This window comes from Arachis duranensis, chromosome 5 (assembly GCF_000817695.3).
Source record: "Arachis duranensis cultivar V14167 chromosome 5, aradu.V14167.gnm2.J7QH, whole genome shotgun sequence".
Lineage (NCBI taxonomy): Eukaryota > Viridiplantae > Streptophyta > Magnoliopsida > Fabales > Fabaceae > Arachis > Arachis duranensis.
This window is the reverse complement of record NC_029776.3, coordinates 98,065,000-98,081,333: the sequence shown is the minus strand read 5'-3', so window position 1 is coordinate 98,081,333 and position 16,334 is coordinate 98,065,000. Positions and strand designations below refer to the sequence as shown.

The 16,334-nt window shown below is 33.7% G+C and overlaps 1 protein-coding gene across 1 annotated transcript; it reads left to right on the top strand.

The window, feature by feature from the left end:
• The first annotated feature begins 5,671 nt into the window (after positions 1-5,671).
• LOC107490799 (uncharacterized) lies at positions 5,672-8,605 on the top strand. The gene is made up of 3 exons (XM_016111610.3): positions 5,672-6,010; positions 6,834-6,942; positions 8,156-8,605. Exons 2-3 carry the CDS (start codon positions 6,849-6,851, stop codon positions 8,374-8,376), a joined length of 315 nt encoding a protein of 104 aa, XP_015967096.1. The 5' UTR covers positions 5,672-6,010; positions 6,834-6,848; the 3' UTR covers positions 8,377-8,605.
• The last annotated feature ends 7,729 nt before the right edge of the window (positions 8,606-16,334 follow it).

Genomic DNA, 16,334 nt, shown 5'->3' with positions numbered 1-16,334 from the left:
ACCGTCCTTACGGGGTACTTCGAACAAGCGGGATTAACAACCGTCCTTTTCTGGAACAAATATCAGTCAATGCACAAGCGGGATTAACCACCATCTTTATCCGAAAAACCATGAACAAGCAGGATTAACCACCATCCTTGTTCTGGTATAACTCAGCTTAGTGTGCAAGTGGGATTCACCACTATCCTTGGCACAAGTAAACATCAGTTCACAATAAAGTCTTTAATCAACTTTTAAAATCATTAAGTTCATTAACCATATTCTCATTTAGTTTACCAATTCCTTTGTCTCGTGAGCAGGATAACACAACCGTTCTCACAGCGGGCAGGATAAAACCTCCATTCCACAATTACACCGCAACCATAGAATAAGTGGGATGAGACCACCGTCCTTGTCTGGTACAAATGCCAAAGCAATAACAAATCAGTACGCAAGTGGGATAACACTCAGACCTTGCCATAAACAGATATCTAATCCATACACAAGTGGGATATCATGCAGACCTTGCCAATCTAGCCATTCAGGCTATAATCAATCATTATCAGTGTTCTTAAGTAATTTCATAAGTGATTTAACTCATTAACCTCAATTATTTATCCATTTTATAGTTTTGAATCCATAAACCCCATTCATGTATAAGTTTTTTAATTTCTCAATCATGTGAGTGGGATGGAACCTCCGTCCTCACTACGAGCGGGATAAACCACCATCCCCACAATAATTTCATCCGGTTTACCAAGTGGTTATCCAAGAGTTAATTCAATTTAATGTCTTCAATATGCTCTCACTCCTTCCAGAGTCTAAAAGCTAGTTCCCTGACCTTAAACATGGATCACAGAAGTTTAAAAACTTGTTGAAAAAGTCAAACGGTACAAAACATAGTTTAAATGAGAAAACAAGACTTGTACGTATGCATCACCCTTGTGCGTGCGTATGCACAAATCATAAGGGCTTCTCAGCTTCTGTGTACGCATGACTCCTGCGCGTACACACAACTTGAAAAATTTCTGGGCGTGTGTACACATGACCACTTTCATCCGTTCTAACCTGTGCTGCGCACACAGGCCAAAATTCTGGTTCTCTGCAACTTTTCAAAATTCAGCCCAAAACCTCAGTTTTCAAACACTCATACTTCTTCTACAAAATTTTGTTTTTCTTCATTTTTAGATAGTTTTAAAGAACTTTTCATTAACTTTAATTTAAGACAACTTTCATTTAATTTCAAACTCTGGGTGCCAAGTTATGACCCGTCAAATTGATTAAAAAACTAGCCTTTACCAAATTTACACTAATGCTCATTTTCACCAATTTTCCATCCCACTCAATTCCAAACCATACCAAAACTTTTACTAAGCATTCTTAACACTCATTTACCATTTTCTAACCATTCAACACATAATTAAACAATTTCAATATGCCAACCATTTCTAAAGTTTTCTATCAATAATCAAACCAACAATCCATTCATATAACCAAATTCTCATTATCCCAAAATAATTCGCTCATGACAAATTCACCACTTACTGTGACTTATGATATAGTGAATATCTCACCCTATCTTGGACTCTGTCCCAATTTTCATCATAATCAAGCATACCATAACTCATGTTCAATACAACCATTCAAATGCACATTTATATCACTCAGTAATCACTCAATTCACAAATCACAACCAGTTAACATAACATCAACTAATTTCATTCTTTCTATCTTAGGGGCAATTAACCTATGTTTTAACATAGCTTTACATAATGCCTACTTGAAACTAAAATATGTACCTTGATGACGGTGGTTTCAACCTCGGGAAACTCTTCTCTAAAAATTTCAGCATCCACCAAAACCTCACCACTTTGATTTGCAACTTAACTCCGTACCAAATCATGGCAAAACCAATTCCAAACAAGCCAAGATAATCCACACAATCTAATCACAATAATTACTCAATATTCATACTAAGATTTTACGCAAAATTATAGATAATGAAGGGATTTAAGCTTTCTTATCTTACTCCACTCAAAAATACGATGGAACCCGCTTGGAAAATGGAAAACTGGATAGTGATTTCGTATTTACTTACTATTATACCTAAATAGAATTAAAGAGGAATTCGAGACGAATGTGTGACCACAAATGGCTTGTCAATTGGAGCTCCAGAACCAAAGTTATGAACAAATGAAGATGGTGATGAATGTTAGGGTTTTCTTCTTTCCCTTTCTCCCTTCTATCTGCCCTCTCTCTCTCAAATGGAGAATTTAATGTTAAAATGAGTTAAGTATAAGTTTAAATAATCTGGGCTTGGATCCGATGAAGCCCGGTTCAATTACTTTATTCCGTTGGCCCAACTTTAGACCAAAACATTTAAGATTAATACTTTAATTCACATTCTAAACATTTTTACTCTTCAAATTATAAATTTTTTATTTTTAATCTTTTTTACTTATAATTAATTATTAATTAATTAATTAATTATTCAGTATTTATCGGAGTTTTACACAAAGGTTAATTTATTATAGTGGTTAAATCAACTTTTTTTAATGTTCATGTTAATTTAATGTTAATTATGAATGTTTTAACTTATAACTGATTAATTAATTAACTGAGACAACTTGAGTTATTCTTTGTTCATATTTTATAGGATTCATGAATTTTGAGATGTATCCACCTAAATGCATCGGATGCATACAATCCGATTGTCAACCCTCTTTTGCAAGCCACTGGGTTTTATCACGTATCTCAGATTAGAGTGATTCAAGGACAGTCGACTTTAGTAACAGTTTTAGCATAAAGATGGCACCTTGATATTGATACTTTTCATTTTTTAACTAGTGAATGTGTAATTACATTGGAAGATATGGCTCTAATCTTAAGTATTTCAATAGATGGTCTTCGTGTAATCGTGTGATAAGAACAACTATGACTAGTCACGAGGCCATGAAAGTTGAATGCTTACATTTGGGGTTGCTCTTAGAGCCGATGATTGTAGAGAAAGTTACATCAAGATGAACTGGATTAGAAATGTGAAAGACATATTACATCTGAATGATCGATTTTTCATTGAAAAGTACGTGAAGTGTCATATATTGTTATTGTTTGGGTCAATCTTGTTTGCTGATAAGTTTGGGTCAGCAGTTCACTGAAAATTTATGTTACTACTTCGCGACTCTTCTTGGATTCACAAAATTAGCTGAGGATTAACATCGCTAGCATATTTGTACAAAGCATTGTGCATGGTATCTCGCTTTGACTGTATGGAGTGTGATGATCTATTAACATTGTTACATATCTGGGCTTAGATTCATATGTCGTTTCTTGTTCCGATTCCCGGTGCTCGATGATATTTTCCACTTGCTAACAAGTAACGATAATTGTTAATAACTTGGACACCATGTTCTACTTTGTATTTTAATGTCTCTTCTGATAGAATTTACTAATGAAAGAAAATGATGCCAGATGGCATAACTGGAAGCGTGCTAATCGGCCGTATAGATATCATACTGTTGCTCACTTTAGGGAATTGTTACATGAAGTTCGAGAAGGATAGGTATAATTCTCATTAAATAATATAGAATTATCTCGATATACATGCATGTTTGGTGCCAGTTTCTATTGTTTGTTTTCCTCCAGTTTGTTTGGAAAGTTTATGGTGTTGATCGGATTGAGCCAGATGCCATACTCAAAGATATTCGTCGTCATTCACAAGTTTGGAGCGTGACGGTACCATTGATAGCATTTGAAATTCTTGAGTGGCATGCAACCGATAGGTGTACGAGATAATTTAATTTTGTACAAGGTGTCTCCCATCAAGAGAGGTTTCTGGATGGCCAACACGGTAAGGTGTTGACCTGACCTAAAAACTTGGATTGGTCCGTCAAATACAGGTTTTGGATAATGCAATGGATCAACTAATTTAGCCATGTCCTAACTGAGGATCTTGTGCCCTTGCAACATCCATTAGATCTTTACATGTATTGACATCGAGAGAAATACGGGACTTACTTGCACTTGTCTAATATTGTCTTACAAGAAAATCAAGAGAGCAATGTTGTGCAGAATGAGCCACTCCATCCAAATGCATAGCCATCACCATAACCCGCAAAACCCCATAGTTAACATCACTACAAGAACAACCTCATCAATCTTTAGAAAACTATGTTTCTCAGATCTATTCCACATTGCCTTTTACATCGTCCTTTCCATTGCATCAATAGTATTGGGGTGTATCAAATTTAAAAATAGGAGACCAAGCATCATTTAGCCAGCTTCTTGGATTCATGACGACAACTCCAGGTCAATCACAGTCTTGTAATGAGAGAGAGGTGTCCCCACCTAAGTCGACGCAACCGATTGTGCTAACCCCTGGAAGAAGATCATTTGATTTAAGTGACAAGTCAGCATTGAAATAACGTTATATTTTAGTGTGACAGTCAATGGTTCAAATGAAGTTGTTTTAGAGTCCCTAATTCAATTAGTAAGATTGATCATGATCTCCCTTTTTCACTTCCATGCACTCTTATAGTAACACTGATGCCCTATTTTCCATTTCGACATTGTTAAGGAGAAGACGAAGAAGCCTTCATCATCGTTACCGACTGAAACATTCAGTTGACTTGTTCGCGAGACAAACACATCATCGATGGATACCATCAATGAAGTATTTAAGAAAATTTATGCAATGTTGTAGAGACTAGTATAACACCTATAACAAACACACCATCAATAGGCACTTCCATTGGAACCAACCCATCAAGTGGCACCACGAGCATTGACACTGGCACTAAAACCACTCCATACAGTACAATTCCTGTACTAGAAAGGATTGACAGTGGCGGCATGGGGCCTTCCAGATCCGGCATGAACGACGAGAGTCATGACTCATGATGGGGTTAAACTTGTTGATAATTATCTGCTCTCTTTTCTACATTCTTTATTGTTTGTTGAAGTTGATAGAGAGAAAAAAAAATGGCCATCACTCTAATCTTAGGATTTCGTTCTTGATGAATAAACATTTTCATTACTCTAAAGTTGATTATTGACTTTGTTTTTTTTTTTGAATTATTAAAGTAATCAATGTATATTTTGTCAATGAAGTTTTTTTTGGTTTAGCTTTTATTCTAGTGTTTGGTTATGATTTGACATTTTATTCACAGAATTTGGTTAAGGTTTTAGGATTGGTATAAGTGGAATTAATAATGTTTTTGGTTATGTTCTTAAAATTTTTATCCTGATTAAATTTATATAGAATTTTGCAGTGTGAACTGCTGCAGCTGCATTCACTTAAAGACTGATTTGATCAAAATTTATAAAAATATGATATTGGTTATAATTAAAATGTAAAAAAATATACTGACATGTAATTTAACGTGTCATGTTAGTTTTCGTTAATGCCCTCAATATTAGATGTGACAAAAAAATTAACGTGATCAAACTAAAATTTTTGGGGATATACTTAATTAAAAAAAATTCAAAAATTAAATTGGAGATCATGATCTTTTAGAGACTAATTTTACTATATACTCAATTATTTTTTGCTTGTAAAAATGTAACTAAATGTATAAATTAGTACATTGTAAATAAATATTATTTAAAATAAAAAATATATTGTTGTTTTCATTTTTCATTCTTCATTTTTGTTATATTTTAGTTAAACCCCAACTATCCGGTTAAACTTAAGAACTTAATTTTTGCAGTTCGATATTTTCCCCCTCACGACTCACTTCACAAAATCACACTGACCACCGTCGACTCCGACCTTCATCGACTCACGCCCGTCACATGCACGACTTAGCAGGCCAAACCATGCGAACCCTAACCCTCCTTCCCTGAGCTTCGCTCGGCGCTTCTGCGGCCGCCTCCGATGCCGACGACTTGTTCCTCTGCTTCCTCTCTTCCGCCAGATCTGCTCGCCATCTCCTCCTGCGTTGTGCGTGGTTCGAATCTGCTGCTGCTGCTGCAGCACGAGCGTCCTGCCGCCGTCACCCGCCAGCGCCGTCGCCGCCACCAATAATAGCAGGTTTTTTCCTCCTCCTTCGTTTCTTTTCTTTATTTGGATTTGCCTTTTCTTATTTCATTTTTTTTCTTTTTTCTTTCCTGCTAGGTTTTCATTTAATTATATGGTTGTACGATATTTATCATTACAAAATTGTTGATTATATTTATATCTTAATTAGTAAGAAGAATAATGCAGAACAACTATTTTTGCTGGACTGTGGGTGCTGTTCTGGCTCTGTAATGTGTGTTTTGGAGGTTGTGCCGTTTTTGAATTTTTGGTTCTGTCCTTTGGATGTTATGCTATGAGATAGGTGGTTCTAATGCTTCTGCCATCGATTCGGGTGTCTCTGCCCATTGCAATCCTCTGGAATTTTGAATTTTGATTAGTATTGTACGTTGGATATACACTTGGTTAGGATGGAGCTCCTTTGTACTTGTGATTTATAGAAATCAAAGGTTATTTGATTTACCTTGTGTATTATCAATGGCTATGTATTTAAAAAGAGAAAAAAAGAGAAAAAAACAAAGAAGAAAAAACTAGGATAAAAAGAAAGAAAGAAGTAAATCTTTAACAAACCTTAAAGAGGCTTTCTTCTGGAATTAGTGTTACTAATGTTAATGAAGAAAAGTCAGCACAAGGTAAATCTGTAAAGAACATGGAATGTATCTTAGGTAAAGAATATGGTGTACTGAGTGTGCCATTTTTTATTCAAAGTTTGCAACTGTGTTGATGAATTTCATTGAGACTGAAATTTAAGGTACATTTGTATTTTGGTTTAGTCTTTTCCTTTTCTTCTTTTTTATTTTTTTATTTTACTTTATTTTTTCTGTTTCTGCTTCATTAGGGACCAAAAGCAACAATGAGTGTGATTCAGAAGTTTTTCATTGCTTCAATGTTCATGTGGGCTGTCCCTGTTGCAATTCTGTATGGTTTTAACAATAATCTGTTTCCTGGTAAGGTTTCATAGTTTTAAGCATTTTTAGTTGTTTCTTTACTGATTTATATTTTTTTCCAAGTGGTTGTTGGTTTGCTTGATAATTTCTTGGTCTTACATTTGTTTAAGAGTTTGGGTTTATCTCAAATTTTTCAAGTACTGAACCCATCTTTGTTACTTGTTTTCTGCTTTCTTGTCGAAGAGGTTTTTCTTTTTAATGTCATAACTTGATAAAGAGGTTGGTTATGACAACTCATGATCTTGAAGGGAAATGTTATTACTTCTTAAACAATGCATTAAGTTAGAATTTGCCTTTATAAAGGCATTCAGAAATTTCTAGTCACACATTGGCTTCAATTTTCAGTGGCATCTGCAAATTGGAAATATGTAATAGTCATTGCAAATATAAATCGCAAGTTAGATGCTTTCTTGTTTCTTATTTATGTTTCACATATAGTGCTTGTTTGGCAAATTTCTAGTAGTAAAAGTAAAAGCATAAAAAATAAAAAAACATCTTTTTTGAGAAGCTACAATTTACATCTTTGTTTTAAAGATCTTTTTTTAATAAAAAAGATATTTTTCACATAATAAATAAACAAAAAAGTACTTTTATATTGTTGTGCCGAAACATAATTGATAGATAAAAAGAGCTTTTTGCATGTGATATCCAAATATAAAATTACTTTTACTTTTTTAAAAGATCTTTTAAAAAAAGATAACTCGAAAAAGTATATTTATTTAGAAGCTCATCCAAACAATCCCATAGACGGGTGATCACACAAGTGCCTTTTCCCATATTTTTTCCAGGTGGTATTATGGCGTCCTTTGTTCTAGCCAACCCCACCTAGTGGGATAATGGATAAGGCTTTTTTGTTTCTACTATTATATTGCTAAGCATATATGAAATTGCATTTTGTCAACATCTTTCAGTGCTTTGAGATGCTGAACATATCAGCTTAATTCTCAAAACAGAACTCTTTGATTCTCTTGGTATATGTTTACTTGTTTATCTGAACTGTTATCTAAATGTCCCCATACTAAGATTCTTCAAATATAAAGTTTCCCTTTGTGTTATTTATTGAGTGTTGCATTTCCCTTGCCTGGTGGGAATGGATCTCATCAGTTTTCTTGTTTGTTTCCTTTAATGTTTCTTGAATGCAATGTAGAGTAATGCCCCATAATAAAATGTGTATGATGTAAAACTAGCTCACCTTGTTCCCTTTGTGTAACAGGAACAGACAATTTGTCCCCTTACTCTGTGACACTAGTGAGTGGATTTCTTGCGGTTATATCAGTTAATGTAGTCATAGCATTTTACATATACTTGGCGATGAGGGAACCTGCCGAAAAACACGAGCCAGATCCCAAATTTCTCGCTGAGGCCAAGGCTAGTATGAAGCAGCCAACAACTGATGCTCCGCAATCTTCTGACTCTCAGAAGAAAGAACAGTAGGCTGTGTCCTTAGGCAGTTAGCCCTCTTTGTTGTACTGTTCTTCTTAGGAAGGATAGGAGAGAAGGGGATGAAGGGTGAAGGTCCTGAATTGTGCACGCTTGATCATATCTTAGTTATGACGTTTGCATATGATCCATGTTGTGCACAATCTCTGTTTTATTCTGACAGTATTTTATGTATCTACTAATCAATTTGCCGCTCCATTGCACAGGGTATGGACAATTGTTATTTCTTGGTTATAAAATTTTTAATAATTTAAATTGTGTTTTGTTAATAATTGATATTGATATTAATGTATATAGTTAAAAGTGACGAACGATTTTAATATTACAAAGTTATTTGAATTTTCATTGCCATTTCTCCAAAGATAAAGGTTTTTGGTAAATGAAAACCATGTAGTATTTCATCGGAAATAAGTATTATTTTTAAATTTTTTTTGAGATTGGCCTCTTTTTCAGTTCAAAATATTTATCAAGAAGTTGTCTTATTCATTTTACTCTGTTGGCTTCAAAAATTTTTGTAAAAATATTAGTACTATTTCATAGAAAAAGAAGTTAGTTTATTTTGTTAAATTGATATATTTCCAACCTATATATCTGTGTTCAACACTCACCTTCACTACTCTCAAACTTTTTATCATGTATTATCAACATCTCATATATTTTCATGCATTATATTATTTGATTGTAAGAAAAATAATAACAAAGATAATTAGTCTTAAGACTTTTAAAAGATAAATATTATTAAAGGTAAAATTAATCTTTTAAAATGTTAAAAACAATTTATAAATTGTAGTTGATTTTATATAATCTAAATAAAAAATTAAGTTTTTGAAAAGAAAAATCAATTCTTAGATAAATAAAAATTAATTTTTTAAATAAAAATAGATTTTTATGTGCAAAAATTAATTTTTTTATATAAAAATTAATTTTTTAAAATTAATTTTTTATTTAAATTGATTTGCTTTATTAACCTAAACAAATCTTTTTATTAACCAAAATCAGATTTATTTTTTTGGTTAACCTTAACCATATATAATCCTACATATTAATAATAAATTTAAAAATATATAATTATATTTATAAATTTTATTATAATATAAATATTATTATATAATTTTTTTTATTAAGATGTTTTGCCCTTCCAAAAATTTCTTTCAAGCACTGCCCTAAAAGATTAACAAGAACAATGAAGAAACTAAAAAATATGACCAAACTATTGTAAAATAAATAAATAAGGAAGATGTGATAAAATTAAAATAATAAAGTGTAAATAAAAGACTCTAATATTAATGTTCACCAATATTATTATCACGCTATAAAGATAATTCATATATTAATATTGTATATGTTGTAGCATAAGTATATGAAAAGAGAAAAAAAGAGAAGTTTTTATATTCGTATTGTTATTGATTGTGTAATTCACATGCCACACTATTCCTATTTATACATGTAGAAATATTCTCTTTTCATAACTTCATACCTTAGAACTTTTGCAGCGTCCACTATTTAAGTTTTTGGACCACACAAAATGATTTGATTGGAGGAATGGACATTCATATTTATCATAACACTCTCTCTTTGATGTCCATGTAGGATTGTGCTTCTTTAAAAGCTTACTAAAGAAAATTTTAATAAAAAAAAACTTTAGTGAAGAAAAAAGAGTACAATATCTTTCGTGATGCAGATTGCCTCATTAAAAACCTTGTAAAAAAAACTCAATGGGAAAAAAAATCTGACCAAAGAAAAAAGAGTACAGTCTCTCTCTTTTGTTGATATTATTTAATATCTCAGAATCGGCATATCCCAATTTAATGTACCAATTTTTCAAAGGAGGATTTTGGAAGTGATTTTGTAAATAAATCTGCTAGATTGTCACTTGAGCAGATCTGTTAGACATTAATTGTTCCTTGACTTTGAAGCTCATGAGTGAAAGAATTTAGGAGAAATATGTTTTGTTCTATCGCCTTTGATGTATCCACCCTTAAGTTGAGTAATGCATATTGTATTATCTTCAAACATAACAGTTAGAGCTATCTTATGATCAATCATTCCACATGATGACAAAATATATTGGATCAAACTCGTGAGCCAAAAATACTCGTGACTTGCTTCATGTATTGCTAGTATTTCAACATGATTAGAGGATATTGTTATTATCGTCTGTTTTGTAGACCTCCGTGATATAGTTGTATTACCATATGTGAATAGGCATCTTGTTTGAGATTTTCCTTTATGTGGATCAGACAAGTATGCCGCATCTGTATAGTCAACTAATTGTGACTTGTATTTATATATATATAACAAATCCATATCAACTATCTTATGAAGATATTAAAAATTTTGTTTGATTCCATTCCAATGTCTTCTGGTTGGAGAGGAACTATACTTTACTAGTAAATTCACCACAAATAATACGTCAGGTCTTGTATTATTAGCAAGATAAATTAGCGCTCCAATGGGACTGAGATATGGTACTTCGGGACCAATGATATTTTCATTTTCTTTTTTAGGACAGAATTGATCATTTTCCACATCTAAAAACCTTATAATCATTAGGGTACTTAATAAATGTGATTTATCCATATAAAATCTCTTCAAGATCTTTTCTGTGTATGTTGTTTGATGAATAAATATCCTATTTTTTTTATACTCTATCTGTAAGCTGAGACAAAATTTAGTCTTTCAAATATCTTTCATATCAAACTCTTCTTTTAGAGCTTTTATAATTGTTAAAATCTCTTCAGGGGTTCTAATGATATTTAAATCATCAACGTATACAACAATTATAATGAATTCAGATGCAAATTTTTTTATGAAAACACATGGGCAGGTATCATCATTCTTGAATTTGTTTTTTGCCAGATACTCAGTAAGATGATTATACCACATTCATCCAGATTATTTTAAACCATATAAAGATCTTTACAATTTGACTGAGTATAATTCTTGTGAATATTCATTGGATGATTTAGATATCTTTAATCCTTCAAGGACTTTTATATAAATATCACGATCTAATGATTCATATAAGTAGGTTGTTACCACATCTATTAAATGCATATGTAGTTTATGGTATGTGGATAAATTGACCAAATAACGCAATGTTATTGCATCAATTACAAGGGAATATGTTTTTTCATAATCTATACCGGACCTTTGTGAAAAACCTTGTGCCACAAGTCGAGCTTTGTAGCGTACGACTTCATTTTTTTTTATTTCGTTTTCTCACAAATATCCATATGTGTCCAACAGGTTTTACATCTTTTGGTGTACGAACTATAGGTCCAAAGACTTCACGTTGCATTTAACTCAGTCTAACTCAATCATAGCTTCTTCCCATTTTGGTCAATTATTTATTTGTCGACATTCTTTAAGTGTTCTTGACTTAAGATCCTTACTTTCATGCATGACATTTAATGCCACATCATGCAAATATTTTATTGACAATTGTTTTATTTTGCTCCCATTTTTCTCATGTAAAAACATAATTTATCGAGATCTCGTCATTTTCACAATTTTAAGTACCTCAACGTCTTCTGGCATCAAAACTATATCAAAATTTTAGACAACAGCAGGTGTCTTTACTATGTCTTTATCTTTTTCAACAGGAATATTATTTATCTCTTTTTTTTCGATGATTTTTATATTTGGAAACGACAGGCCTACCACGCTTCTAACGTGAATTTGTTTCGATGGCTATTTGTCTGACTGAGACATCAATTCTAATTGGAGCATTTTTAGCTGATATATAGGATTTAGTTATGCTTTTTGTATTAGAAAATGTATCAGGCAATTCATTTCCTATTCTTTACAAATGTATAATCTTTTGAACTTCTAGTTCACATTGTCCTGATCAAAGATCTAAATGCATTAAGGATGATTATTCTCTCCCCCTAATGTTAAAAATTTTGATTCATCAAAATAACAATCTGCAAATCAAACTTTAAATACATCTCCAGTTTGTATCTCAAGATACCTCGCTATAGAGAGAGAATCATATCCAACATATATCCCTAATTTTCTTTGATATCCCATTTTGGTGCGAGAAGATGGTGCAATGGGAACATATATCGTACTCCCGAATATTCTTAAATGGAAAAGATTTGGCTACTGGCCAAAAGCTAATTGCATAGGAGAAAACGGATGGTAACTTGTTGGTCTTAAACGAATAAATGTTGCGATATGTAAAATAGCATGCCCCCAAATTGAGGTCGGGAGATTTGTTCTCATAAGTAGGAGTCTAGCAATTAATTGGAGGTGTTTAATAAGTGATTCTACTAACCCATTTTGTATGTGAAGACGAGCTACTGGATGTTTAACGCTTATTCTGTTAGCCATACAATAAGCATCAAAGGCTTGAGAAGTAAATTCACCAGCATTATCAAAATGAATTGTTTTAATTGAATTTCCTGGAAACTGTGCTTTTAATAGAATAATTTGAGCAAGTAATCTCACAAACACCAGGTTGCGAGAGGACAATAAGCACATATATGACCATCTCAAAAATTCGTCTATTAGGACCACAAAATATATAAAAGATCCACATGGTGGATGAATAGGTTCACATATATCGTCTTGAATTCTTTCAAGGAATTCAGGAGATTCAAATACAATCTTTACTGGTGATAGCACAACAGAATTCACCAGATTTAAGAATCTTCTGATCTTTTAGTGAATGTCCATGAGAGTTTTCAATAATTCTCTGCATCATTGTTATTCCAGGATGACTCAATCGATCATGCCAAGCTATAAATTCATTTGGGTTAGTAAACTTCTGGTTTATAATGGCATGTGATTCAATTTCACTAATTTTAGTATAATATAACCCAGATGAAAGTGAATGTAACTTTTCTAATATAACATTTTTATTTGAATCATGAGTTGTGATATATAAATATTCATGATTTCTCTCATTCATTGTTTTAATACGATATCCATTTCAGCGAACATCTTTAAAACTTAACAAGTTCTTTAGCGACTTGGTAGACAATAGTGCACCATTTATTATAAATTTTGTTCCTCCGGGAAACAAAATTATAGCTCTTCTGGAGCCTTCTATCACATTGCCCAAGTTAATAATAGTATTAACAAATTCTTCTTTTGGTATAAGATGAGTAAAATATATATTACTTTTAGAATGGTATGCGAACTTCTACTATCCGCAAAGCAAGCATCTTCATTATATATCTTTGTCATTTTCTTCAAATACAAATAATAATAATAAAATCAGTAAAAGTACATGCGCAGTAAAATTGTATTCTGATTAATTTTTTTTCTAAGAAATACTATATATAGTATCATATACTAAAATTTTATTATTATTATTATTATTATTATTATTATTATTATTATTATTTTAGAACTTGACACATTTAGTCATTTCGAAATTCATAGACATAAATATTTTATTAAACATAATTTATATACATCATACTTGAAATTCAAATACATATAAAATAAAACTTAACATCTTATATTATTTATTTACATTAGTACTTAACAATTCCACATATTAAACTTTTTCATCATTAATCAAATGACCAATATTTCCTTCAAGATCTTCAAAGAAATCAAATACTTAATTATGAGTGGTGTAACTTTTAGCAACATCTTTCCAAACAAAATTCGTCTCATTTCCTTTGTCATTCTTTTTTAAGGATGTTTGATAAAGATCAATTAGGTGCCTCAGGGTACGACAGATACGCGATCAATGTCCATTTCCACCACAACGGAAATATTTATCCTCTATTGATTTATTTTGTCCATTATTTCTTTATTTATCCCACTTCTAGTGAGATCCTTTTTTGTAACATAATTTTTCTTCCTTCCATAATTTTTTTTGTTACTAAAATCTTACCATTTACCTCTTCTGAAGTTATGATTTGCCGCATTTGTGCCAAATTGTGTTGTGTTTTATTGAATAGCATATCAAGTATATATACAGTACTGTACCTAACAATTAGCTACCTGATTTCCTAATTGTGGTAATGCAAGATATTTACACCTAATAAATCGGGATACACCTAATCAACTAAAACTGAAAAGAATTTGTTTCCTAATGTTTAGCCGTGACATACGTGGCTTGATATGCATCAGATTTCATTATCCCCCCTCAAGTTGGGGCATGTAAGTTACTAATGCCCAACTTGTCCAACATTAATTCGAACGAATGGGAGCTCAGAGCTTTAGTCAAGATATCTGCGACTTGAGATTTTGTTGGGACATAGGAGGGAAGGATGAGGCCCTGGATAATAGCATCACGAACAAGATGACAATCAACCTCAATATGCTTAGTACGCTCATGAAAAACAGGATTCTTAGCAATATGAAGTGCTGCCTGGCTATCACATGAGAGAGGTATGGGTTGCGTGTGGGAGATCCCGAGACTGGAGAGCAGTTCCTTTAACCATTTGAGTTCACAAGTGGTATTAGCCATGGAGCGATACTCAGCTTCTGCAGAGGACCGTGACACTGTATGTTGTTTCTTTGTTTTCCATGAAATTGGTGAGTTGCCAAGGAGAATAACCCAGCCAGTGAGAGACCGACGAGTAAGAGGGCAACCCGCCCAATCAGAATCACACCAAGCATGCAAGGTAAAATCGTTTTCCCGGCGCAATAAAAGACCTTGCCCAGGCCGGCCTTTTAGATAGCGAACAACTCGTAAGGCGGCCTGCCAGTGTTCTTCACGAGGCTGGTGCATGAACTGAGAAAGAATGTGAACACTGTATGAGAGTTCTGGGCGAGTAAAGCACAAATAAATGAGACGACCAACCAAACGACGATACTGGGCTGCATCAGAGAGCAAAGGTCCTTCAGCCAATGCAAGACGATGATTTTCTTCAATAGGTGTAGACACAGGCCGAGAGCCAAGCATGCCAGTCTCCATGATAATATCTAACGCGTATTTGCGTTGGTTAAGAAAAATGCCAGTGGGAGAGCGAGCCACTTCCACCCCTAGAAAGTATTTTAGTTTCCCCAAGTCTTTCATGTGGAAGCATTGATTTAAGTAGTCCTTGAACTGGCAAATAGCAAGAGAATTATTACCAGCCACGATAAGGTCATCAACATAAACGAGCACCACAAGCTGAATATTGTGACGACGAGAGACAAACAGTGAGTGATCGGAGGCACACTGCTGAAACCCGTACTGAAGGAGGGCAACAGAAAGTTTAGAAAACCAGCAGCGCGGAGCTTGGCGGAGTCCATAAAGGGATTTTTGAAGTTTGCACACCATGCCAGGAGTAGGGACGTGAAACCCTGGTGGCAATTTCATATAAACATCCTCCTCAAGATCCCCATGGAGGAAGGCATTGTGAACATCCATTTGATGGAGTTCCCAATCCTTAGCAGCGGCCACAGCTAAAATAGTGCGAATAGTTACCATTTTTGCGACCGGGGCGAAGGTTTCATTATAATCCAGCCCTTCAATTTGATGATTACCAAGGATGACGAGGCGTGCCTTAAACCTTTCAACTTGCCCGTCCGAACGATATTTGATGCGATAAATCCATTTGCACCCCAGAGCCTTCTTCTGCGGTGGTAGATGTGTAAGGTGCCAAGTACCATTGTCCTGAAGAGCTTTAATTTCAACGCTCATGGCTTCTCTCCATCGAGCATCACGTATTGCCTCATGAAAATTTGTGGGTTCACGTTCTTCCCCTATTGCTGCAAGGAAAGTACGATGTTGCACAGAAAATTTATCGCATGACATATATTGAGACAAGGGATAGAGTGGACCTGAGGAATGTGATGGAGAGGGTGAAGAGATGGACGGGTTGACGATGATGGTGTTGGTGACAAAATCACGCAGCTTGATCGAAGGATGCTTTACGCGGTGTCCACGACCCAGAGGAAGTTCAGAGGGCATGGTGGCGTCGGTAGAAAGAGGCACATTATCTGAGACAGTTGGTGAGGGGTTGCTGGTTTCGATGAGGGGTGAAGCTGTGCTTGTTGGG